The 23354-nt window shown below is 51.4% G+C and overlaps 2 protein-coding genes across 2 annotated transcripts in view; one reads left to right on the top strand and one right to left on the bottom strand.

Annotated features, from left to right (window-relative positions):
• STYXL1 (serine/threonine/tyrosine interacting like 1) overlaps window positions 1–7988 on the bottom strand; it is a 65768-nt gene extending 57780 nt beyond the window's left edge. The window contains exon 1 of the mRNA XM_082857334.1: window positions 7901–7988. The gene's annotated coding sequence lies outside the window, so the exon portion shown is untranslated. The remainder of the gene's footprint in view (window positions 1–7900) is intronic.
• A 160-nt stretch (window positions 7989–8148) lies between these two features.
• On the top strand, window positions 8149–21713 carry MDH2 (malate dehydrogenase 2). The gene is made up of 9 exons (XM_082856920.1): window positions 8149–8323; window positions 12082–12250; window positions 13768–13851; window positions 14346–14455; window positions 15799–15924; window positions 18532–18609; window positions 19443–19542; window positions 19885–20036; window positions 21363–21713. Exons 1-9 carry the CDS (start codon window positions 8258–8260, stop codon window positions 21492–21494), a joined length of 1017 nt encoding a protein of 338 aa, XP_082713046.1. The 5' UTR covers window positions 8149–8257; the 3' UTR covers window positions 21495–21713.
• The last annotated feature ends 1641 nt before the right edge of the window (window positions 21714–23354 follow it).

Raw genomic sequence — 23354 nt, 5'->3', positions numbered from 1 at the left:
TCCTGAGGATGCAATACTTCCCAACTGGGCTTCTTGCTTTCTCCCTACGGTCTGATCTTCCCATGGCAGTCAGGGTGATCTTTGCAAACTACGAGTTTGTCTTCACCTGCATTATTGCACTCATTTGTTTGCTTGTTTTATCATCAGTCTCCCCACAGTGGAATATACGGCTCCTGAGGGTACGGACCTTGACCTTCTTGTTCACTGCTGTGTCCTCACCCAGTGCCCAGGATTTTTGATGCAGACTAGTGCTCAGTAAGCACGTGTTGAATGACTACATTATTACTAGTCACCATTCCTGCCTTCACCAATGGGGCCATCCTGACCTGAGGCCATACTTTTAGATGCTACATAAAGATCCTTCCTGAGGACATCCCAACTCGTACCCTCAGGTCCTCTGCCTCTGAAAGTCCTGATCTCAGGCCATTCTGGAGGTGGTGAGCATAGGGGAGAGAGGATGGGTTTTGTGTCTAGTCCCACAACTTTGCTAAGCCAACCTAAAAGCTGGCTCCTAACCTATCTGGTCTATTGCTCAGAGCCCATCCTCACACTCCCACCCGCTTTCCCCATTACAACCTCCATCTCTTTATTCACTAGCCAAGGGATTGTCTCTGGGCGTTCAGGTAAAAACCCAGTCCAGCCCCAGCAATCAACTCCTTCAGACATCTCCTTCCCAAAGGGGGCACTCTCCCTTGTCAAGCAAGAGCCGCCTCACTGGGACTTCCCTGGTGGCACAGTGGTTAAGAATGCGCCTGCCAATGCAGGGGACACAGGTTTCAAGCCCTGGTGCAGGAAGATCCCACATGCCACGGAGCAACTAAGCCCACGCACCACAACTACTGAAGCCCACGCGCCTAGAGCCCGTGCTCTGCAACAAGCGAAGCCACTGCAATGAGAAGCCCACGCACCGCAGCGAAGATCAGCCCCCACTCGCCGCAACTAGAGAAAAGCCCGCGCGCAGCAACGAAGACCCAACGCAGCCAAAAATAAATAAATAAATTTATTTAAAAAAAAAAAAAAGAGCTGCCTCACCTGCTGGTAAACTTCAGGAGGGTAAGTACAGTCCTGAACCTAACGGCACACTTCTGAGAGAAGACGCGTCTCTGTGAGCCGTGATGAGGAGGGCCACTAGCCCCGGTGGGTGGAGGACCGGACGTAGCTAACAGCCCTTCCAGCACTACTCCAAATTCTGAAAGGTGGAAGATGTTCTTGGCTCCACCATTTGGGCCCTAAGAATATTCTGATGTTGAGCTTTTATATAGAACCATTAAACAAATGTCGATGAGGTTTTGCAAAAAGTATTTTTCTTAGATGAATTCCACTAAGCCGATTTAATCCCTTAATTGATTTTCTATATTTCACAGTTAACCAATTCCAATTTTTTTCACTTTCAATTTTGTTTAGCCAAAATTATTTCTCCCAAGATCAAGTCTTGTTTCCCTGTGAATTTTACAATAAATATCTGATTCCTTAATCAGATTCTTATTGTATCGGATTTTACCGAGTATGGTTTCTGCCACTGTGAGTTTCATTTGTAATGATTATTTCTACCAAGTCTCATTTCCTGGTGATCTATTCAAAACAGTGGAGCCAGGATGGCAAGTTTAAGACATTCCCCTTTGGGCTCTTTTAGCACAGCACAGCTCTTAAGAGACTTTCAGTGCATTTAGTGCAATAGCTCTTGCAAGGGTGATGGGGCAGGCAGGTGGGAAGGGAGGTCAAAGGGAGCACCTCCTGGGGATCTGGCTTCATAGGGTGAGAGGATACCAGTATTCCTATGAACTGACCCATCTGGGAAATCCACACAGATTTTTGGGTGGCGAGGAGCCACCTACTGTCAGGAGAGCAGGGTGCCAGCACAGGCCTCATCTCTGCACACTGGACACCCACCAGCAGGAAGGTTCTTCACCCTCCCTGTAATGACCTGGCCTGAACTTCAACCTAGGGGGCTTGTGTGGGGCTCTCTCTCCGGTCCAGACACAGCTGGGCTGGAGAGCTCAGCTCCAGTAAAAGACCGTGTCTACCTTTGAGAAGGGATGTTTCATTAGGGGTCATCATAGCCTGAGACTAAGGGGAAACTGGCCAGATCCAGGCCTTCTTGCCTCCTTATGCCTGACCAATTCCATTCTGACTGATGGCATCACTGCCAGAGGCTGGGCCTGACCCCATCCTTCTCACAGGTATTCCAGGGTCCTGAGAGCTTGGTCTAGCGCTCAGGCCCAGACAGTCCAGGTGGACACAACTGATGGGCATTTGCTTCTAGTGGAAAAGAGGCATCACTCAACACTCCTGGAGAAGTCAGACCGTAAGCTTTACTCTGGGTTCCTGGCTCAGGCTGAGCAGGGACCAGAGGACTGCACAGATATGAATCAGGGTCCACAGCCAACCCCACTATGCCCTGGTTCTGTGTGGGAAACTGAGGCTGTGCCAGGATGACCCAGGCTTAAATACAGTGACAGGCATCAATGCTCTCACCTGTAAACTGAGGCAATAATACACCCTGGAAAGGCTGTAGGAATGTTATGTTGAAATAACAAACATAAATTGCCCAGAACTGGGCCCAGCACAGAGCAGGAGCTTAGGAAACAAATTCCTTTACTCCTGCTTTCTCTCTCTCTTCAATTTCATCTAGGAGCCTCCGGATGCCCAGTAGACAGAAAGCACCATTCAGAGAAATCTCGGGCTGAAGACCAGAGCAGGAGCTGGCCAAGTTTGTAAGCGGGGGGATCCAGTGATGCTGCCTAAGGGTCAGGCTCCTAAGGGATCCGGTATAGTCTTTCCTCAGTCCCAACCAGACACCTTCCTTGTGGTCTGAACCCTGACAAAGCTAGAGGACACAGTCACAGGCGCAGCACCCCAGAGCTGTGGAGGCTGCAGAAGTGGTCCTGAAACCAGTTCTCAGCTCAGAGAAGCTCCAGGTCCTGTGGCTAGAGGCCCAGACTCAAGCCACCACATCCCTGTCCCTTGTCTATCTTACCTTCATTCCCATCGCCCCAAACCTAGGCCCACTACATCCCCAAGAGGTACCCTAGTGGTCCTGGGAGGGTGACAGGCCTACCCATGCAGCAATTCACATGTCAAAGGTAGCGGCTAGCGAACTGCTACACAAAGGCTGTGTGGCCACCAGGTGTGGTCTCACCTCCTCCAACTCTGTCTCCAGCACTTGTTTCTCCTCTGCTCAGCTGGGCGAGCGCCCCACCTTCTGCACCTGACACGGGTTCTTGGACGTGAGCAACCTCTGGATTCAGCTTTGTTCTCACTTCCCCGACCTCTGGCTGGCCTGGAGGACTGCAGGCTTTGCTCCCGACTCAGATCTGCCACCATCGGCGGCTCTCAGCTCTTGGGAGCTCCTTGCCAGCTGCCTCTGCTGTCACCAGTCCACCATCTCCTAGTTGCTCTGCTGGCATGTATCTTGGAAAGCCACACCCTTTGACTTCCAGCCGGGCCACAACTGAAAGTTAAGCTATATATCTAAACAGTTCTGTTTTAAAATTTTATGTCCCCATTTGCCGATATTCTAGAGACCCTAGAGGAAAATAAAGAAAACTCTCATGCAGGTGGGATGATTACCACCTTTCTAATTCTTCATTTTATCTCCAGGGATCTGAAAGGAAAGATTTGAAATACTGCACTTTGAGGTACGATTTTAGGGTTGAAGAGAAGGTAGGTTAGCATAGAATATGTGCACCTAAGAGCAAAAATCTGACAGCTCGACTGTGGCCTCAGCCTATTTTAAGGAACAAAATGGTCAGTATAGGCGCACGTGTGCGGCTTGTGTGGGGGTGTGGCAAGGAGGACATCAATGTATTTCTAAACTGTGTATGAAAACATGCAATGAAGAACTAGCGAAATTAATCTATGGTGATAGAAGTCAGGAAGTAGCTGTCTGGGGAATGGGGCATAAGGGAACTTTCTGGAATAATGAAAATGCTTCTATAGCTTGTTTTGGGTGGTGGTTAGAAGACTGCAAACTGTCAAAACTATCCAACTGCACACTGAAGATCTGTATACTGTACTGTATGTAAACTATATGGCAATAATTGCTTTTAATCCCCCGTATAGAACCATGTGTTTGTGTTCAAGGATACAAATGTGTGGGTGTGTGGCCCACCCGTACATCCGTGAACTTGGTGTGGGGGTCTGGGCTGTGAGAAGCCACATGAGCTTGGGCACACAGAAAGGACACACTGCAGACCTTCAGCTGGGCCCCCAGAGCTGCCAATGAATCCTTTCTCACCGTTCCTGATTTTCCCAGCATTTCCCCAATGGCTACAACTGTTATCCAAACCTCCTCGCCATGCAGCAACCTCTCTCATTTTCTAGGTCTCGCCTGGGAAGGCTAAGGCCACGGGATGCAAACTGCCCTACCTCACCAACTGCCCGCTGGGTGCCCTTCAAGTTTCTTCCCAAAATCAAAGGGGTAAGTGTCCTCTGACCTCATCTTTTCCCACTTAATCCTTTTCTCTCTTGACTTCTAGCATCTCAAAGCTCTTCACCTCTATTATAGCCTCTTTCTCCCTGATTTCAAATATTCACAAGTCTCAGCTTTCTTGAAGCAGTTCACGAAACCAGAAAGAAAACCCCTAGAATAGCTTGGCCTGTGCCCTCTGAAGCTTGTGCAGGCATAGAGGCTGGCGGTGGGCCCCTGCCTGGAAAAAGCGGAAGCTGGTTAGCTGTTAGCAAAGAGCAGCAGCTGCATTTGAAACAGCCTACACCCCCAGAATTTGATGGGGTGAAGGATACCTATGTGTCTCTTGTAGACCAGATGTGGGCCAGGCAGGAGAGAGGGCCAACTAGAAGCAATCTTAAAGGGACTTTGCCCAAGAGGGCCACTTGGACAGACAATGGACCAATCTCAGGTACTGGAGGATTCCAGAAAACAGGGGTTGAGGGAGCAACTGGAAACAGCAAGGCTGAGGTGTAACCACCCAGGTCAAGGGAACTGCAGGTAAGAGAGACCCACAAAAGCACCACATGGAAGTGTCAGCCACAAACTCCCATCAAGCTCAGAGAATTCTTACTAATGCCAAATGGACCCTTCCTGCCCCTATCTTTATTCTCACAACCCCCTCCACTAACACTGATGGGCCTGAAGCCTCAGTCTTCAGGGATGAGGGGTAGTGAGGAAGTAAGATGGAGAAATGGAGAAGACAACCACTCTCGACTCCCAAGGTGGGAGCCTGAAGCAAGCTCAGGAGGGGAAGGGGAGAAGCTTTAACACTGACTTAAAAGTTCAGAGTTTTGACTATTAACGTGAACAGGACATTTAGCCTATTGCAACAAGTCTGTCCTGGTGGCTTGATGTAATCCAAGGGCAAGCAAAGATTTAGAGGAAGAATGGGGATGAAGACATACAGTCATTTTCTGACTGCACTAGGCTTCCTGAATGAGGCTGTGCATGTTCCCTGTTAACAGTTACACTTGCAAAGCAGGGCATGGTGCCTGGTACAAAGTCAATGCTTGATACGGTAGCTGCTAAGAGTGTTACGAACCATTTTGCGATTTAAAGGGAAGCAACTAGGAGCTGAATGTGAGGACGTTTTTCTAACAGTCAAGTGGCTGGGATGGCCCGAGCAGAGGACTTGGGAGGTAGTGACTCCCCGCCGTGGAGATGCTGACAGGGGCTGACTGACTTGCCAGGGGGGTGGGGAGGAGTTCCAGCCCCAGATGTGGGAGTGGGCACACGAGAATGTGACTCCAGTTTCTCTCCCCTGGCCTCAGCTCTCCCCTGGCCTCAGCTCTCCCCTCTATAGGGATGACTTCAGCCCTGGCCTCTCTCAGGGGTTTCAATCCCATATTTCCCCTTGGAGTAATTCCCCAAGTGTCCACTGATATATGGACAACTCACCATCACTTCCAATGTAGCCCATCTAAAACAGAACTCTTTACTTTTTCTCCAGCCAGCTCTCCTTCCACACACACCCTGAATTCCATTTCTGTACATATACAGTTCTCTCAGGCTGGTTTCCCACATCACTTCCATTTGTTTCTTAAACCCAGATGGGCACAAACGCTTATCATTCTTCCCTCTCCCTCATTTGGCCCCACTTCACCATTTCTAAAACCATCACAGTAACTCAGATATTTATCATCTCATTAGATAGCCTCCTGAACAATCTCCCTGCCCTGCACATTTTTCCCTTGGAACTTTTTTTTTTCCCCCTTGGAACTTTTAACACGCCAAAGTCAGTCTAATCTTCCTCAAACACAGTTCTGGTGGCATCACAAAAGCCTTTGATAAACACCTGCTTCCCGAGGAATAAAATACAAACTTCTCAGCTAACATTCGGTTAAGTCCTGCACAATCTGGGTCTTCCAGCCTTGTATCTAAAACCACTCAACTCTCCCAAAATTCAGAAACCCACTCTCAGCCTGGTCAGATGCTGGACAATAAAGAGATGAAAGAACCTGACTGTAAGATGCTTTCAGTTCTAGTGGTAAGATAGAGGGGTAAACAATTAGAGAGAACACAGTCAGTGATAAGATAAAGAACACTGTTTGTCCTCATGTCCCCTCTCCAACAGAAATTACCTGTTCACTGTCCCTTCCTCCAGGTTTGTCTTTGGGCTCTTTTCCCTTTCTTTCTCATCTGGACACTTCCCATTGTTAAACGCCCAGCTCCTAGTGCCCCCACTTTGAGAGGTCCAAAGCCCAGGCAAGGATCTCTCCCTCCTGTGGAGGTGAATGGTCCCACTGAGAAACTCCTGCTCTTCCTTTACATCTCAGCTTAGATGTTTCATCCTCCCAAGTCCTCTCTCACATGGCCCCCACCTCCACTCCGAATCTGGGGTAGATGGACCTCCTTTGTGTTCCCACAGCCCCTCGTAATTTTCCTGGTGTTAGCCATACCATGCTGCTTGCAGTTTACCTGTCTCCCCACTAGACTCTGAGCTCCCGGAAGGCAGAAAATGTCTGGATCTTGTTCATAGTTGAGCACCCAGCTCCAAGATTGGACTGGCACATCTTAGTAGCTCAATAAACAAGTGGAAAGGAGGGAGGAAAGAGTAAGCCAGGCACCATGCACTCCCTCCTACGGATAGGTTCTTCAGCACCTGTGTTAACTATTCTTTTCACCGCTGGTTCCCTGACCACTGTTCCCAGGGAAGCGGTCACTGGTCCCCTCCACTGGGTTTGTACACTCCTCTAAGGTTAACAACCTGCCACACACCTACCTGTCCCACTTGACCCTGAACTTTTTGTGGGCAAGGAATTCTCTGTATGCCCAGAAAACAGCAGTGGGGCACATGAAGCTTATAAGGATACTGATCAACTTAAATACGCTTCTTGTGAGGAGAAACCGTATCTTTACTTTCTTTCTGGTAGACTCTGAACGAATCCACTTAACTGAGCTCAGCCATGGTTTCTTGGTTTCTCAGAAACAGTGTGGCCGGGTTCACAGCACGTCTGGGCAGACCGGAGGGGCAGGGACTGGGTGACTTCGCAGGTTATCAACTGTATACCTGTTTCCTCATCTGTAACGCGGGACTGCTTTCCTGTAAACTCGTAGAACAGTGTCTCGCGCCACGTCAGTGCTCAGGGTCGGCCATTCTTGGTAGAGGTGTCTCTAAAGCTTTGTAAACTCTACTACAAGGTCCTGGGCACCAGGAGGGACGACGACACTGGCGGGTGGACGGGGTGTGTGCGACCGGGGTGGGGGGAGGGGTGCACGGGAGTGACTGATTAGAGGAGCCTTCATCCTCCACCCCAACCGCGGGACTCTCAACCTCCCCTCCCCCCTTTCCTTTCCAGAGCTTTCCAAAGCTCGGAGCCCCTCCCGCCTCCAAGGACAGGAGGGGTGGGTTGGGCTGAGCTCGGGGGACTCGGGCCGCACCCATTCTGTCGGGCCTGCGGCGCGACCTCAGCCGGTCTCCCTATCACAGCCTCTGTCTGGGGCCCCCACCTGCAAAATCGCTCCTCTAAGGCTCTTCCAGCCTAAAGCCTGTCTTCTTGCACCTCTCGGGTGCTGACTCTCCCTCCCACTCCGACCGCGTCTCCCCGACAGGCCGCACGGCGCCCGAGCGCACAACGACCCACCCCAGGACTGCGCACGGAGAGCGTCCCTCCGCCGGCCTCCGCGACAGTCCGGATGTGGCCGAAATACCGCGAGATTTAGAAGGTGGGGTGCCGGAAGCCAGGCCACTCTCGCGAGGCCAGGTGGAGCAGAGCCGGGAGGCTCGGTGCAGCGTGGAGGTCGTTGGAGTCACTGTCCTACTGCCAGCTCCTTCGCCGACCAGTCCGCACCCCGCCCGTCTCAGCCATGCTCTCCGCCCTCGCCCGGCCTGCCAGCGCCGCTCTCCGCCGCAGCTTCAGCACCTCGGCCCAGGTAGGTCCTGCGACGGGCTGCCTGCAGGTGGAGGCTCCCCGACCTAGGCCACGTGTGCAGCCTTGACCCCCGGGCCAGCCTGGACCGCAGGGCCACCCGGTGCTGGTCCTCGGCTGTGGCGTCCTGGGCCGGCCCTGATACCGGGCAGGAGGTGCGGGGGAGAAAGCCCAGGAGTCGGGGGTGGGGAAGTAGTCCAGCTGGATTCAGGACCGGGGCGCTTCTCCGAGTCTCCCAGTTCGCCCCCGAGCCCCCCAGAGGGTCTATTCTTGACCTGTGCTCCTTCAAGGTGGAGAAGCCAGGGCTCTAGGGCCGAAAGTAACTTATTTTCCATAGTATTTTGAGAGACTAACCTCGTTCTTGCAGCGTCCGTACAAGCACCGTGTAATTTTTTTGTCTGTTTGCGGTACGCGGGCCTTTCACTGTTGTGGCGTCTCCCGTTGCGGAGCACAGGCTCCGGACGCGCAGGCTCAGCGGCCATGGCTCACGGGCCCAGCCGCTCCGCGGCATGTGGGGTGTTCCCGGACCGGGGCACGAACCCGCATCCCCTGCATCGGCAGGCGGACTCTCAACCACTGCGCCACCAGGGAAGCCCCTACACTGTAATTTTTAACTCCATAGTACAGGCGGGCAGAGCATTGGTCCAAGGTTACACAGTGTTTTGGCCAGAGGATTAAAATTCAGCTCTCCTGACCACTGTCAGTAACTTGTTTGGATCATCAAGCCTTTCCTCTAAGAACCTGAAGACTCTGCTTCTGCTTGAGGACCTTTTGAAGGCTCCTTCCTGCGGTGGGCGGACTGGGCCTGCCCCCGGGTGTTGTTAACTGCGCGGCTTGGCCTGAGACTACTTAAGCCTAAGCTATTTTTAGTCGTCTTCTTCTAGGGCAGCGATTCTCAAACTCTGTTGTCGGAATCACCTGAAAGCTGGTAAAGATCAGAGGCCGAGGCTCATCGAAGGAGGGTAGGACCTGGGCCTGCGTGTTTTTTGCCAAGTTCCCCAAGTGATTCTAATATAACCAAAGTTAGAATCCAGGAGATGCCCACATTGCCTCTTGAAGTGCCACACCCTAAAAGGGAGGTGATTATTAAATGAGGTTCCACATTTCTTACTTAGCTTTTGTTCTTCAGATCAGTTTCCTGTGCATTCAGTTCATTCGAAAAATAAATATACGAATGAGTACATTTGAGTATCCGTGTTGCCCAGAACTGTGCTGGGTGTTGCAGGTGATACCAGGATGAGTGAGAAGTGGCACTTAAGCCAACAGTGAGAAAACAAACGTAAGACAGGTGGAGGTGATGAAGATTGATGCTGAGGAGTGGGGGAAGGGAGATTAACTGCAGGTAAGACAGTGGGATTTGCTGATAACGGTTTCATGAGGTGTATGGAGAGAAAGAGGAACATGGAGAAAACCAAGGCTTTGGGTTTTGGAGTTGAGATTTGCTGAGGTGGGAAATACTGCTAGAAGAGAGTGATTGTAGGGTGGTGGGTATCAGGAGCTCAGATTTGGATGTGTTGAGTTTAAAATGCCTATTGGACATAAAGGTGGAGTTGTTGAAGTATATAAGTGTATGTATAAGTCAGAAAGATGAGCTTGAGCCAGATGGTACATTGGCCTAGGGAGACTTCAACCTCAGTGTATTTATGTCTTTCCGTATGTACTAATGTACTAATATGTATGACACAAAACACAGAAATTTAAAAACCATAACAGATTAAAAAAAGAAAACTTAATAAGTGAAGGAAGTGTTACTATACATCCATTTTCAAAGCCCCGTTGCTAAACAGTGTGCTGTTGACAACCATTCCTCAACGTGGAAAAAGATATGGAGTTTGGAAACAGCTTGTTTACAAAGAGATCATGAGCTAACCTGCAGTACCAAAGATTCTCATCTCACTGTAAAGATATCACCACTTACAAGTTATGTTTTTATAAATATTAACTAAGTTGATGAAACCTTATAATATACAAACAATAACATCACCTCGTCACACTGAGAGCAGTCCCCTCTTCCCTCTCCCTGTGTTGGGTTCATCTTCTGTGTCACGTGGGACTGATTCACTTAAGGACCCTAATTGAGAGCACCAGGTCAGTCTGTTTCTTGGTAGAGTTTAATTCTTCACCTGATTGATGAAAATAAAGACACAGCCTTGACATTGTCATCCTGCACACCAAGGGAACTGTCTTATGCTCCCCACATTGGAGCCCTGGTCAGCCTTGGGAGCCAGGCTGAGTAATCTGGGCATGAGGAACTTGAGAAGATTTTTTACCCAAGGAAATGATTAAAACTTTGAATTTTTGGAAGGGTGGTTTAGAGGTGGAGCTGAGGACCTAAGTTAGATAATGGAATCAGGATGGAAATCGGGGGGCAGATTGGGAAGATGTTTGAGATGCCAAGTCCTTTTGTGTCCTAACTGGGTGTCTCCAGTAAGGGAAGAAGCAGAAGATAGCTCTAAAGTTTTGAATTTGGGTGCACACAGATGCCATTTGGGAACAGGGATGGGAGAGGTAGTAAGGACAAATTTATTTACACAGTTGGGTTTGTGGGACCAGTGGGTATGCCTAACAGAACTGGGAATGTGGAGTTGGAACTTGGGAGTCCCTAGGATTCGGGACAGGATGTGGGAGTGATAATTGAAGGTCTGGAGACGGGTGAGATTGCCAGACCTCAGGTTCTGGGTTGGTCCAGCTAGTTTTCTATGAAGTCAAGGGTCCACCTTTAAAGCACCAACTTAAAAACAAACAAATGAAACCTGAATTCCAATCTTAGATGTAATATATGCTTTTTAGAGTTTTAGTTTCCTCGAGCAGATGACACTGTGTGGTTGTTTTGGTTTCGGCTTGAGTTTTGGTTTGTTTGGTTTGATTTTTGTTTTTGATAACGGAAGCCCGTTATTACTAGCATCCGTTGCTGTGGAACACAGTGTGCAGTGATAATGTAAAGACCCAGAGTACACGGCTGCCCTAGAGGACCACACGCCACGCTTTGCGTTCTTGTGGCTGCTCTTCTCTCGGTTTGTCTTCTTCCCTGGCAGCTCCCTGCCTGCTTGCCCGGGAAAGGCTCCCCTTCTCATTTGTGAGTTTAGGTTAGAAACAGCCTCACTCGCAGTGGTTAAGAATCCGCCTGCCAATGCAGGGGACACGGGTTCGAGCCCTGGTTCAGGAAGGTCCCACATGCCGCGGAGCGACTAAGCCTGTGCACCACAGCTACTGAGCCTGAATTCTAGAGCCTGTGAGCCACAACTACTGAGCCCACGAGCCACAACTACTGAAGCTTGCGTGCCTAGAGCCCGTGCTCTGCAACAGGAGAAGCCACCGCAAGGAGAAGCCCGCACACCGCAACGAAGAGTAGCCCCCGCTCACCGCAACTAGAGAAAGCCCCGTGCGCAGCAACAAAGACCCAATTCAGCCCAAAATAAATAAATTTATTTAAAAAATAATAAAACTGCACATTGAAGGAAAGCCTTCTGTTACCAGTCCAGGTGGCGATCGAGTGAAGTTTGCTCCCCTTTCGGAGGGTACAGGAGTATGCCCCTGACTGTCACAGCATCTAGAGACATGAGTTCTCCCCCATTTTCCTGAGGCAAACCTCTGAACTTCAGAAGGAAAGGGGGCCTTTGGAATGGTAGGAATACGATTGCATCTTCATTTGGTACTGCTGCAATAAAAAAGACCCAGTACAGTACGCTGCAGTTTATTACCATGTGAATCCTTTTAATGCTGATTCCATCTTCACAGTCCTCTCTCTGTGCCTCTTTCTAGAACAATGCTAAAGTAGCCGTGCTGGGGGCTTCCGGAGGAATCGGGCAGCCGCTTTCACTTCTCCTGAAGAACAGCCCCTTGGTGAGCCGCCTGACCCTCTACGATATTGCTCATACGCCCGGAGTGGCCGCCGATCTGAGCCACATAGAGACCAGAGCGACAGTAAAAGGTATCGAGCGCGCCGGCCCTGAGAACTTACACCTGTCCTCCCCCGTCGGCCAGGATTCAGGTTTAGAGTGAGATTCCTAAGTGAAACTAGGTGTTCAGAGACTTGGGGTTTCCATGCTCATTTTAGAATTAAATTTTATATATTATTGCACCTTTTTTGACTTGAGCCTACAAAAATTTAAATAGTGTCTTTGAGAATAACAACGGTGGTCTCACCTTCCCATTTTTAATTTTTTATAATTCAACAAGTAATATGAGGATGGGGAAGAGGCAGCCTTGTGCAGGGGCGTGGGGGCAGTGAGAAATGCTGCCAGCCGCTCCCCACCTTGGGCCGTCCCTCCACCCCAGGGTTTCCTCCGCCAACTTCTTCAGAGCATGGCCACCTTAGGAAAATCCAAGGGACATCTAGCTATGTCATCCAAGAAGTCACTCATAATTACATACAATCATATATATCCTGCTTATCTTACCTTCACGTTATAGCAGCATTTTTCCATGTCACCAAATTCTTGGTAAAATCATTTTTAAAAGTGTACTATAATTTATCATTTATTATTATACCCACAGTATTGTCCATTGGGCTGTTTCCTGTTTTGCTCTACTGTAAATAGCTAGGCTGTGTAAACATCTTTATCTTTACCTCTTGTTTCTTAGAATCCTTAAAAAAAAAAAAGAATCCTAAAAGTAGAATGAGTAGGTATGACTATTTTAAAGCTTTTACTATAAAGTATCAGATTGCTGTGCAGAAAACTTGTACTGCTTTCTGTCTCTGCTGTCAGTGTGAGACTGTTTGATGGTGTTTGCATGTATCTTCATCTCCACAGGAGACTGACTGACTGTCCGATCATTTGTTGGTGTGCCTTCCGTGGTGCCTCTGAATTAGTTCGCTCATTTTCTTTTGGGCTGTATATTTGCGTTTCCAAAAGCTCCCACAATAAGGGAGAAGTCAAATCAAAGCAGATTTCGGCCGATTTCCCCGAGATCTTTGAAAGTGGACCTTTTATGCCTCGGATGATAGGAGTAAACAGAATGGATGCTAATATTTCGTCCCTGCTTCTCAGCACGGGGCTTTTCTCTCCTGGCCTCCACCGTGCCTTCTGATCTGACTCCGAGAGAGAGCTTTTGTTAGGATGACCGTGACGTGGAATAAGCAGCTCTTACTGGGAGCCGAGAAGGACTGAGAAGTGCTGGCGAGTTGGGTTGGATAAGGAAAAGCAGCCGATTTGGCTGATTCTGTGGGAACCTGGACGGTTACTCTGTTCCGAATCGGGGCTGGGCCAGTGAGGCTGGAGGAAAGTGGAGTGAAAGAGACTGTCCTGCCAGCCGGTGTCATCAGGCCCACAGTGGTAGTTCTCCAGAAGAGGAACCCCTTCGTGGGCGGTCCTTCCAGCCTGTCTTGAGGCCTGTGGCCGGCCTTGGACTCAGGTGGGCCCGTCCTACCTGGGCTCTGTCCCCACAGACGTGCTGGCCTCTCCAAGTCGGAAGTGGTGAAATTGCTCACGTGGGTGTTTCTTCCAGGTTACCTCGGACCTGAGCAGCTGCCAGACTGCCTGAAGGGCTGCGACGTGGTGGTGATTCCAGCGGGAGTCCCAAGAAAACCAGGTGTGTGTTGAACTCCTTGCCTAGCATCTCCCCACAAGTCAGCTGAGGATGTGGTTTTCCGTGAAAAATGGATCTGGTCAGATCTCTGCTGCAGAAAAAATTCCAAAGGCTCCCCAGTGCCTGTGGGGTACAGATGAAGCCCTCCACCTGTCCTGGGTCCCCTCGCCCTGTCTCATTGTGCTCTGTGTGCACTTTTTTTTTTTGCATGCAAGGCCCTTTCCTCCACCTGCCTCCACCTTGGAAGCTGTACTGGTCCTTGGTGATCCTCCTCGGGTATAAGCCCCCTCATTCCCCTCCCCACGCTCCACCCTCACAGACCTCTATCTTGGCACTTATCACACCGGGCCGTTTTCCCTACAAGATGGATTTACTTGAAACAGGGACCCTGTCTCACTCATGTTTGAATTTCCCATAACAACAAACACACACAACGTGGTACACGTTTGGAAATTCGTCCTGTGCTTTATGAACACCTCGAATTGGATTGTTCTCAGGCATGACCCGGGATGACCTGTTCAACACCAACGCCACGATTGTGGCCACGCTGACTGCTGCCTGTGCCCAGCACTGCCCCGAGGCCATGATCTGCATCATTGCAAATCCGGTGAGTGCCGGCTGCTGATGCCGCGTGAAGGTCCACAGTTAGCAAAAGTGTGCTTCTGTGCTTAGAGGGGGAATAATCAGGTTCATGTGCTGAAATGGATAAAGTGGATGAGCTAGTAAAAGGCCCTTAAATTTATTTCCTAAGGATTCCTTCTGGCATAGACTAAGTGAGTTTTAACCTGGTTTTCCCATCGACCGTGTGCCTTTGGGCAGATCGCTTCCCCTCTCGGTATCTTAGTTTTTCCACCTGGAAAATAAGCCCATTCCTGAGGCTGCTTCAGCCGTGACTGTGGTAGCCTGTTAACTCCTTTTCCTGTGTTCTACTTGGGGGTTGCAATTCCTGCTTCCTGGCGCCCCCTCCCTCCTCACACTCACACATGGTCCCGTACGCAGCCCCCCAGGCCCTGTTTGCTGCTTTTTGCAGGAAGCTAGTTCTTCAGTTCAGAGACTCCGGGTGCTGTGTCCCTCCTGAGAAGTTGGCTGTGGCTCCCACGCCTGCCCTAGCAGGGCCTCAGGTTGCATTTGACAGCAGCCCTCTGTTCCTCCCTGCTGGTTGATCTGGTCTCGCGAGTACAAGAAGGATCTGGGTGGAAGTGCAATGACACTGATGTGGACTCAGGAACGTGGCCGCTGATGAACACGCAGAGCTTGTGCCCGTGGCCTCTGAGAAGAGGATCCTGCCCTTTCCAACCAGCTCACCTTTCCTCGGGGGCAACTGGTCAGAAGATCTTGGGGGGCTGATTAACCGGTGCCTAATATAAATCTCGCTGTTTTTGTCTCGTTTTTATTCTTTCTATGTACCAGGTAATGTGTTAAGCCCTTGCCATGTATTAAGTCACTTAATCTTCACAACCACCTCATGAGGTAGTTGTCTCCCGTTTTAAGAAACTGAGTTCTAAGGAGTTGAGGTAACTTGGCCGGGGTTACGACACAGAGTGACAGAGCTGGGACTGAGCTTGTAGCTTCTTGCTAGGCTGTCTTTTTTTTTTTTTTTTAATGGCCATTTGGGCTAAGTCCCAGCTGGAGCAGAAGGTGCCTTGTGGATCCTCCATCACATTTTTAAGTTGATAGTTGAAGGGTCACGTGCACGTTTGAACTTTGGGCTCGGAGGCCGCCAAGGAGAAGAGTGCCTCCCCCAGCGAATGGTTTCTTCTTTCTCGTGGCGGGGAGAAGCAGCAGTCTTTTAGAGTAGGGGGCCTTCCATCGTGAGGGTCGCTTATCAGGGCAATTTAATGTGACAGCTTAGAGCTTGTTCATGGTCTGACGAGAAGATTTTTCTTCCTGTCGCGAGGCTCTGCTCTCAGAACACAGGCAAATTGTGCCCCTCTCTCTTGGATTTACTAGGTTAACTCCACCATCCCAATCACAGCAGAAGTTTTCAAGAAACACGGAGTATACAACCCCAGCAAAATATTTGGGGTGACAACCCTGGACATTGTCCGAGCCAACACTTTTGTTGCAGAACTGAAGGTAAGAGCTGCCTCGGGCATCTTTCAGGTTCCCTTTCGGAACCTCTGTGGCTATTCTTGGCTCCTTTACGGGCCTGGAGGACACCGGGGCCCTTACAGGCCACATGTAACTGGAGGGTTTAAATGTCTTTATAGCTCGCCTCCTTGGTGGGAAGCAGCTTGCGCGGGGAACGCAGACAGCAGGCGCCTGCGGGCGGGAACCGGCCAGGCTCGCTCTTCTCCCTGCTGTAGCAAGGGTTCGGCTTTCCCGGGCTTTCTCACTGGCTAGACTGGGTTGTGCTCTTCGTGTTCATCGGCTCGGCTCTGAAAACTGGTCCTAACAGGTTTTACCCGCTAACCATTAGACAAATGATAAAATCAGCAAACACGAAGAACTTGGGAGAGTCCCTGAAATCATGTCAGAATTCTTGTCCCTGGTCTGTGTTCTGACTCCCTGGGTGCCTGCAGTGACTTACCTCAGTTCTGCTCCTGCTGGCTGCCTGCTTCTTCCTGAGCCGCCGGGCTTGTCCCGAGGGGGGGTGTGGCACCGGCGCCAGGTGTGGAGTCCTCGGTACCTTTCACAGCTCGCCGTCTAGTCTGTTGGGTTGTGGACCCAGCAGAACCACTTCCTCTGGCCCAAATAAGTGTCCCTCCTGAGCTTCAGGCCATTTTTCGTGAACTTGTGGAAGAGGGGGTCCTCCCAAGTCGGGAATAATTGTCGTGCGCACAGCTTAGTGAGAAGGGCGCACGCAGGACCGTTGACCTTCCTCTTCCTCCCCTGCACCCAGCACTTCTCTTCTAGGGTGTGGACGGTACGGTGCCCCGCTGCAATTCACGCTCTGGCGTGTTCCTCAGGCTCTGCTCTCCGAGTGGGGTCGGATCCCTGAGATGTGGCCCCGGGGCCTGGGAGCTCTGTGAGTGAAGAGGAAAGAGACACTTTAATTCCAGAGACAACTGAATCACCGTTTCAGTGCACGTGTGTTTAGACTGTGGTTGGCTTTGAGTCAGGAAAGGCTTTGCGGAGCGGGTCTCGGTGAAGCCGAGTCTGAACGCACCCAGGCCGGGAGGCGGGGGTTCCAGCTTCCCAAGGCACACGCCCCCGGTTCCTGGAAGCAGCAGTGCTCGTTCTCTTAGGGCTCCCGTGGTGCTGCCAGCTCCGGGGGAAGCACGCGTTTCCCCTGGGCCCCTAATCCTGCTGCAACAGTAGATACCTGTGGCTAGTTGAATTAATTATAATTAAATTAGAAACTGTGGTCCTCTGTTGCACCAGCCACACTTGAGATGCTCCAAAGCCCCACGTGGCTGCTGTGTTCCCACAGAGAGTTCTGTTAGACCATAGAGGCTTGGCCTCGAAGCTTTGCCATGTGAGGTGGGGAAGCATGTCTCCGCCCTGGATCCATCAGTTAAGGAGTGCGCCCTTTACCTCAGGCTGCCTGGCATTCTGAAAAGTTCCTGGATTGCATGGAGGGCGAAAGGCTGCCCTTAACCTCGCAGCCTCTGGCTCCCCCCTCGGCCGTCTCTACCCCCGCCTTCCACTGCGCTTGCCCTTTGCACTTCATGCTCTGCTGATGGTACCTGCCCTGTGAACCCCCAGGTCTTTGTTCTTTCTGCTCCTTTTGCCTAGAATACGCTTCCCTTGGTGGAGTCCTGCTCCCTCCCAGATGAAGTTAGGTCTGCCCCAGGAGGCCTTCTCTCAGGCGCCTTCCAGAGCCACCCTGTGGCTGGCTTCACCCTTCGCATTGGAGCGTCTGTTTGTATCTGTCTCATTTTGGACAATGAGCTTCTCAAAAGCAGGGGCCCTTTCTGTTCGTGCCTGTGTCCCTGGTGACCGGCGTGGTGCCCTGGCCTGTAGGCACTGCCGTGCATGTCCGTTAGCGGTGCTGCTGGGTCTGCCCACCCTTGTGGCTGGGCTCCCCAACCTAGGCAAGGCTGGTTCCTAACTTACGGTGTCTCTCTTTAGCAGCTGCAGCATTTGGGGACTGCTCACCCCCTCCCGTTACTCCCACCAGCTTCTTTTTTTGACTGTGTTAAGAAATACCTGGTTCGCAGATTCTTGGGGGCATCGTGCCTCCGGTTTAACAAATGAATCAGCCGTCCCAGCAAGCCCCACTTAATGAACCTTGGCGTTGTGACCCCTTTCAACTTGGTTTCCTTCTTTCTGTTCCAATCACTGTTTGAGTTGACAGACTTCTCACCCCTGGGTGTTGTGGAGTCTTGCTCTGATACGAGGTGTTTGTTCTCTGTAACAAAGTGTAGGCACATAAGTCTGAGCTAAGGCATGGGGATGACATCAGGTGTGGGAAAGAGGATTTGTCATCCTCTGATTCCAAGAAGCTGTCGGACTGATGGGAACCAATTGGGACCCTTCACGAAGGCAGTTTGCAGCACATTGTGAAGGGAAAGCCTCGGAGTGACCTCACCAGACACCGAGTTACTCACTGCATGTGTTGAAACTGCAGGGGGCGCCTAGTGGGACATGTGAGCACGGCTGGAGTCAGGCGGCCTCTTACCTGGTTTCCGAGTTCTGTGGATTTTTCCGGTATTGGTGCTTTAGGTGCATATGACGTGTTTTACACTCAAAGCGCTTGTTAAAAGTTAATCAGGCTTTCTTTCCACTTTCGGTGACCAGGGTTTGGACCCGGCTCGCGTCAGTGTTCCTGTCATTGGCGGCCATGCTGGGAAGACCATCATCCCCCTTGTCTCTCAGGTGCGTGTGTCACCCTGCCCGGAAGCCTCACGACCACGAGCACAGTTCAGAGCTTCACTTTGGGGCCCTCGAATCAGGCTGACACGGATCTCACCGTCTGTTGTTACTTTGAAGCGTCCACAGCTGTGGGAGTGAGTGTGGTCAGAAGGTGTTCAAAAGGGCCAGCTCCTACACAGTGAAAACTGCTGGTGGAAACGTCACTGCCTTCCTGATTAGGTCAGAGCAGGCAAAGCTGCTTTGTTTAAAAATGAGGCGAGACAAGGTAAACACCACTGAGAATAAGATAAATCACCTCATAACCTCAGGAGAAAGTACTGAGGAAGCACCTTTTAAACCTCAGTTGATGGACACCCTACAAAGCGAGCATTCAGTGCCCTTGGCAGATGTCCTGAAAGCCAGGGGAGGACTGAGGAAGCAGTCAAAGGCGAGATCCCTGGGTGCTGGTGGGTCCTGGGTAGGACCCTGAACAGAAGGGACGGTAGTGGAACAGTCGGTGACACTTGAGTAAGGTCTGTGGTTTAGTTAGTTTCCTGTTCTTTATAACTGCGCTGTGGTTATGTAAAGTGTTATCAGGGTAAGCCGGGTGAGGAAAATCTTTCTGCTATTTTTACAACGTTTCTCTAAGTCTAAAATTAGTCCAAAATAGAGAAAGTTTTTTTTTTTTTTTTAATGAGTAGAGAACTCACTACACCTCCCAACAAAGTTGGCTTTTTCTTTAAGGAAAAGGTCTTGATTTCCCACGTGGCAGCGATGCCGGGGCCCGCCGGGCGTGGGGCTGGGAGGTGACCGGAGCCTGGTCCTGCTCACGTGAGCCCTGTGACTTGCACTTGCAGTGCACCCCCAAGGTGGACTTCCCCCAGGACCAGCTGACCCCCCTCATCGGGCGGATCCAGGAGGCCGGCACGGAGGTGGTCAAGGCCAAGGCCGGAGCAGGTAGGCGCCCAGGTGGCCCCAGGCTTTTAGAGGCAGAGCCGAAGACTCATGAGGGCCCAGCAAGGAGCGGGTCCTTTTCTAAGTCTCACGTCCGTCTGCTCGATAAGCAGCCCCCCGGTCAGAGGGCAGCGCGGCTTGCTGGGGGGCGTGGAGTAGTGTTTGAGGTCAGCAGAGCTAATTGCGTGCCGTCTGCGGGTCTGTCACTTCAAGGGATGCTGACCTAAATTCCTGATGAGACTGGAAAGCTGGAGGTTATGCAGATGGGGTTTTAGCTGGCGGGGAAGCTCGTCTGGGTCTTACGGTCGCAGCGCTAGCTTGGCTGACCTGCCTTTGTCCTCCTAGGCTCTGCCACCCTATCCATGGCGTATGCTGGAGCCCGGTTTGTCTTCTCCCTCGTGGATGCGATGAACGGAAAGGAAGGAGTTGTCGAATGTTCCTTCGTTAAGTCCCAAGAAACGGACTGTCCGTACTTCTCCACACCATTGCTGCTGGGGGTATGTATCCCAGAGGCCAGGTCTTGGCCGGAAGGAGGAGCACTTTCTGTAGCTGAGACTCAGCAGCTGTACTCCGTGCGTTTGCTCCATGGTTCAGATTTCCTTGTGCAGTAACTGCATCTCACTGCCTGGCCTGTGCTTGGACTTCTGAGGGTAGAAGCATCCCAGGAGCAGTGGCGGGGAGACACCTCAGTCTGTGGGGGCTGACGGGAATCTCACGGCTCCAGCAGCCGGTCAGCAGCGGCCGCCTGGGTATGTTTCCCAGTGAGACCCTCGCTGTGTCCCGAGGCGGCCCACGGACAGCCCTCACAAAAGAGGCTTCCCCACACCAGGCTGTGCTGGTTCCTTCTCATTCTGACCTCAGGGCCTGCCGGGGCGTGCACACGTGTTAGACCTTCCAGCTCAGGCGTTCCTGGGCCCTGCTCCTCGTCTCACTGCTTTTCCTCCTTGAAATGCACTGGGACGGGGCCCTTCTAGTCACCTTGCTGGCTTCAGCCAGGCTGGTTTGGGGCAGCTCTCTGGTCTGCTTGACTCCTACCGAGTCTTCAGTGAGCAGGTTTCCACGTCTTAGCCGTGGGCACCCGCTGGGATCAGGCAAATGTGTGCTCGCCTTCCTCTCGTGCCCAGAAAGAAGCCCTTCCCACAGACACCCTGGTGTCCAAAATCCCCGAGACCGACACTGGTCTCCAGAACTACCTGTGGTTATAGCTCCAGAGCCAGCTGAGCGCAGGTGTGTGCAGCATGGTGGGGCCTGTAGGAGAGGCCCCCAAGGCTGATAGTCCTGGTCAGGGAGGCTCCGAGGAGGCAGCCTGGACGCCAGCCTGCTGTTTTCCTAACGTCCGACGTGTATCTCGTTAATTACGTTGGATTCAGGTGGCTATGAAAGTGTTTCTTCAGTCCTTTACCAACTTGGGAAAAAAACTAGATCCCAAAAGTACGCTCCGTGTCAGGGAGAATAACTCAGGTGCTACTAATTATTGAGTTCTTTGTGTGCCAAGCAACCCACATGTGTCCTCACAGCCTCCTGTGGGGTCCATAAGGAAACACACTTGGCGGGTGCGTGACAGGTGCACACACAGTGAGTGCCAGAGCCCGGCTCCCAGCCCAGGGCTGAATGACAGAAGCTGAGCTCCTGGCACGGCTCACACCTGTCCGGCCCCGTCCTGCCCCGTCCCCAGGGTGTGCGGCTCCCTCAGCAGGCTGCCCAGGAGCCACCGGTTAGACAGGCGAGGCAGGGCTGATGAAGTTACAAGTGGGATTTTCTGTAACAAACCCATTCATGGAAACTTTCTTGTAAAATCTTACCACCTCCCCTCTCTCCTTCAGAAAAAGGGCATCGAGAAGAATCTAGGCATTGGCAAAATCTCCCCTTTCGAAGAGAAGATGATCGCCGAGGCCATTCCTGAGCTGAAAGCCTCCATCAAGAAAGGAGAGGAGTTTGTAAAGAACATGAAGTGAGAAGGCGGTTAACGAGCAGGCCGTCTCCGTAACTTATTAAGGCATCGTGTCGCTGTAAAGCCACTTCAGACACCGTGGTCTTCTCAGTTTGCTCTGATGATGAGTATTGTATTAGCGAACTACCCCTTCCAAATCGCGGGTCAGTCTGTCGGTGCATCAATAAAAGCAGGCTTTGATTTTCTTTTCCAAGGTCTCCAATTAAATACTGTGCTTTCAGAAGCCCATTGGAGCTGACTGCAGAGTGTGTGTCTGACATCTCTTCCATCACGAATTAGAATCAGGTGTTATTTAAAAAGTAGACTTGGGCTTCCCTGGTGGCGCAGTGGTTGAGAGTCCGCCTGCCGATGCAGGGGACACGGGTTCGTGCCCCGGTCCGGGAAGATCCCACATGCCGCGGGGCGGCTGGGCCCGTGAGCCGTGGCTGCTGAGCCTGCACTTTCGGAGCCTGTGCTCCGCAACGGGAGAGGCCACAACACTGAGAGGCCTGCGTACGGTTAAAAAAAAAAGTAGACTGAAACATCATGGTCTCATCAGTAGCTTCAAGCCTGTAATCTTCATCAGTAACTGCTCTCCCAACCCTGCTCTTTGCACCATCGTGTCCCTCAGGTGTGTGAGCTGAAGGAAGGGCCAGCTTGGGTCTGACTCCGCGGTGTCCTCGCCTGTGCGGGTGGCAGCCCAGTGGCCGACGCTGGGCCGCTGTCTTCTGTCGCAGGTTCTCTCTGTGTGGTTTTTCTGGCCGAGCAGACAGCACCACTGGCTGGACTTCGTCCTCTTCTGATCGAGCCCTGATATTCAGTGGCAATGACTAGCCAAAGCCAGAATTGTGAGGAGGGCTGGGCAGGGGCAGGAACAACCAAACCAAAACACCAGCTGCAGCCACAGGGCTGAGGACACAGGGGAGGTGGCTTCGTGTCTTCATCAGTGGCCAGAAGGGACTTTGTTGCATTAGCTGGGCTTAGGATACATGTGGGGAATTAAAGGGAGACCTGATTCCCTTCGGGTACAGTTTGCTCCCCAGAAGCCGTGGCCTCTGAAGTGGAAACTGAGAGCTCAATACCTGAGAACTTTGTGACAACAGGTGATGACCTTCCGGTGAAAGGGCAGGTGGTGTTCGAGCTACGCCCAGTAGACAGAGACCCATTTATCTGCAGCTTTTTTTTTTAAACTGCAGTGGATTTTATCAAGTATGACATCATTGTGTTCTTATATAAGTGATCATGTTCATCGTTTAAAAACCAAAATGTAGCCAAATACAGGAAATTATCTCCGATAATAGTATTTGTGCTCCTGATTTTGCATATTTCAAAAGTCGAGATAAAGCTGCTTGGGCCATTTTGCAACCTGTCCTGGTTAATTACTGTGTAACACACACAATTTAGTTGCTTTTAAGCCAGTATTTTATTACGTCTCAGGATTCTGTGGTTGGCAGGGTTCCGCTGGAAGTTTCTGTTCCTCCAGGTGTGGGGGGCTGGCTAGTCAGGCACGTTCAGGGTGATGGCTCCGGCGCATGGCTGCTGTTGAGGGGGTGATGGGACAGCTGGGCTCCACGAGGCCCTACAGCAGGGCACGCAGATTTCTTACTTGATGGCCTGGGGTTCCCAAAAGTGCAAAAGCAGAAGCTGCCAGGCGTTAAAGCTTAGGCTCAGAACCGGCACAGCATCACGGTTGCCAGATCCTCGTGACTAAAGCGAGTCACCAGGCAAGCCCAGGTCCATGGCGGGAGGGGCCTCAAGGGTCCTTTGGGAGCCAGCTCTGGAGATTCTCTACCACACGCGCACAATTCCTTAAGTGTATCCGTGTCTTCCCATATCGCTTGTTTAATAGCTGGATGACCCTTCGGGTGAATGTACTATAAAACGT

Source organism: Leucopleurus acutus, assembly GCF_964270905.1.
Source record: "Leucopleurus acutus genome assembly, chromosome: 16".
NCBI lineage: Eukaryota > Metazoa > Chordata > Mammalia > Artiodactyla > Delphinidae > Leucopleurus > Leucopleurus acutus.
Note: the sequence above shows the minus strand (reverse complement) of the source record. Positions and strands in the feature narration are given on the sequence as shown.

Coding starts and splice junctions, on each gene's coding strand:
- MDH2 (XM_082856920.1), top strand. CDS start 8,258: ATGCTCTCCGCCCTCGCCCGGCCTGCCAGCGCCGCTCTCCGCCGCAGC. Junction 12,251..13,767: donor GACCAGAGCGACAGTAAAAG/GTATCGAGCGCG, acceptor TGTTTCTTCCAG/GTTACCTCGGACCTGAGCAG. Junction 14,456..15,798: donor TCTGCATCATTGCAAATCCG/GTGAGTGCCGGC, acceptor TGGATTTACTAG/GTTAACTCCACCATCCCAAT.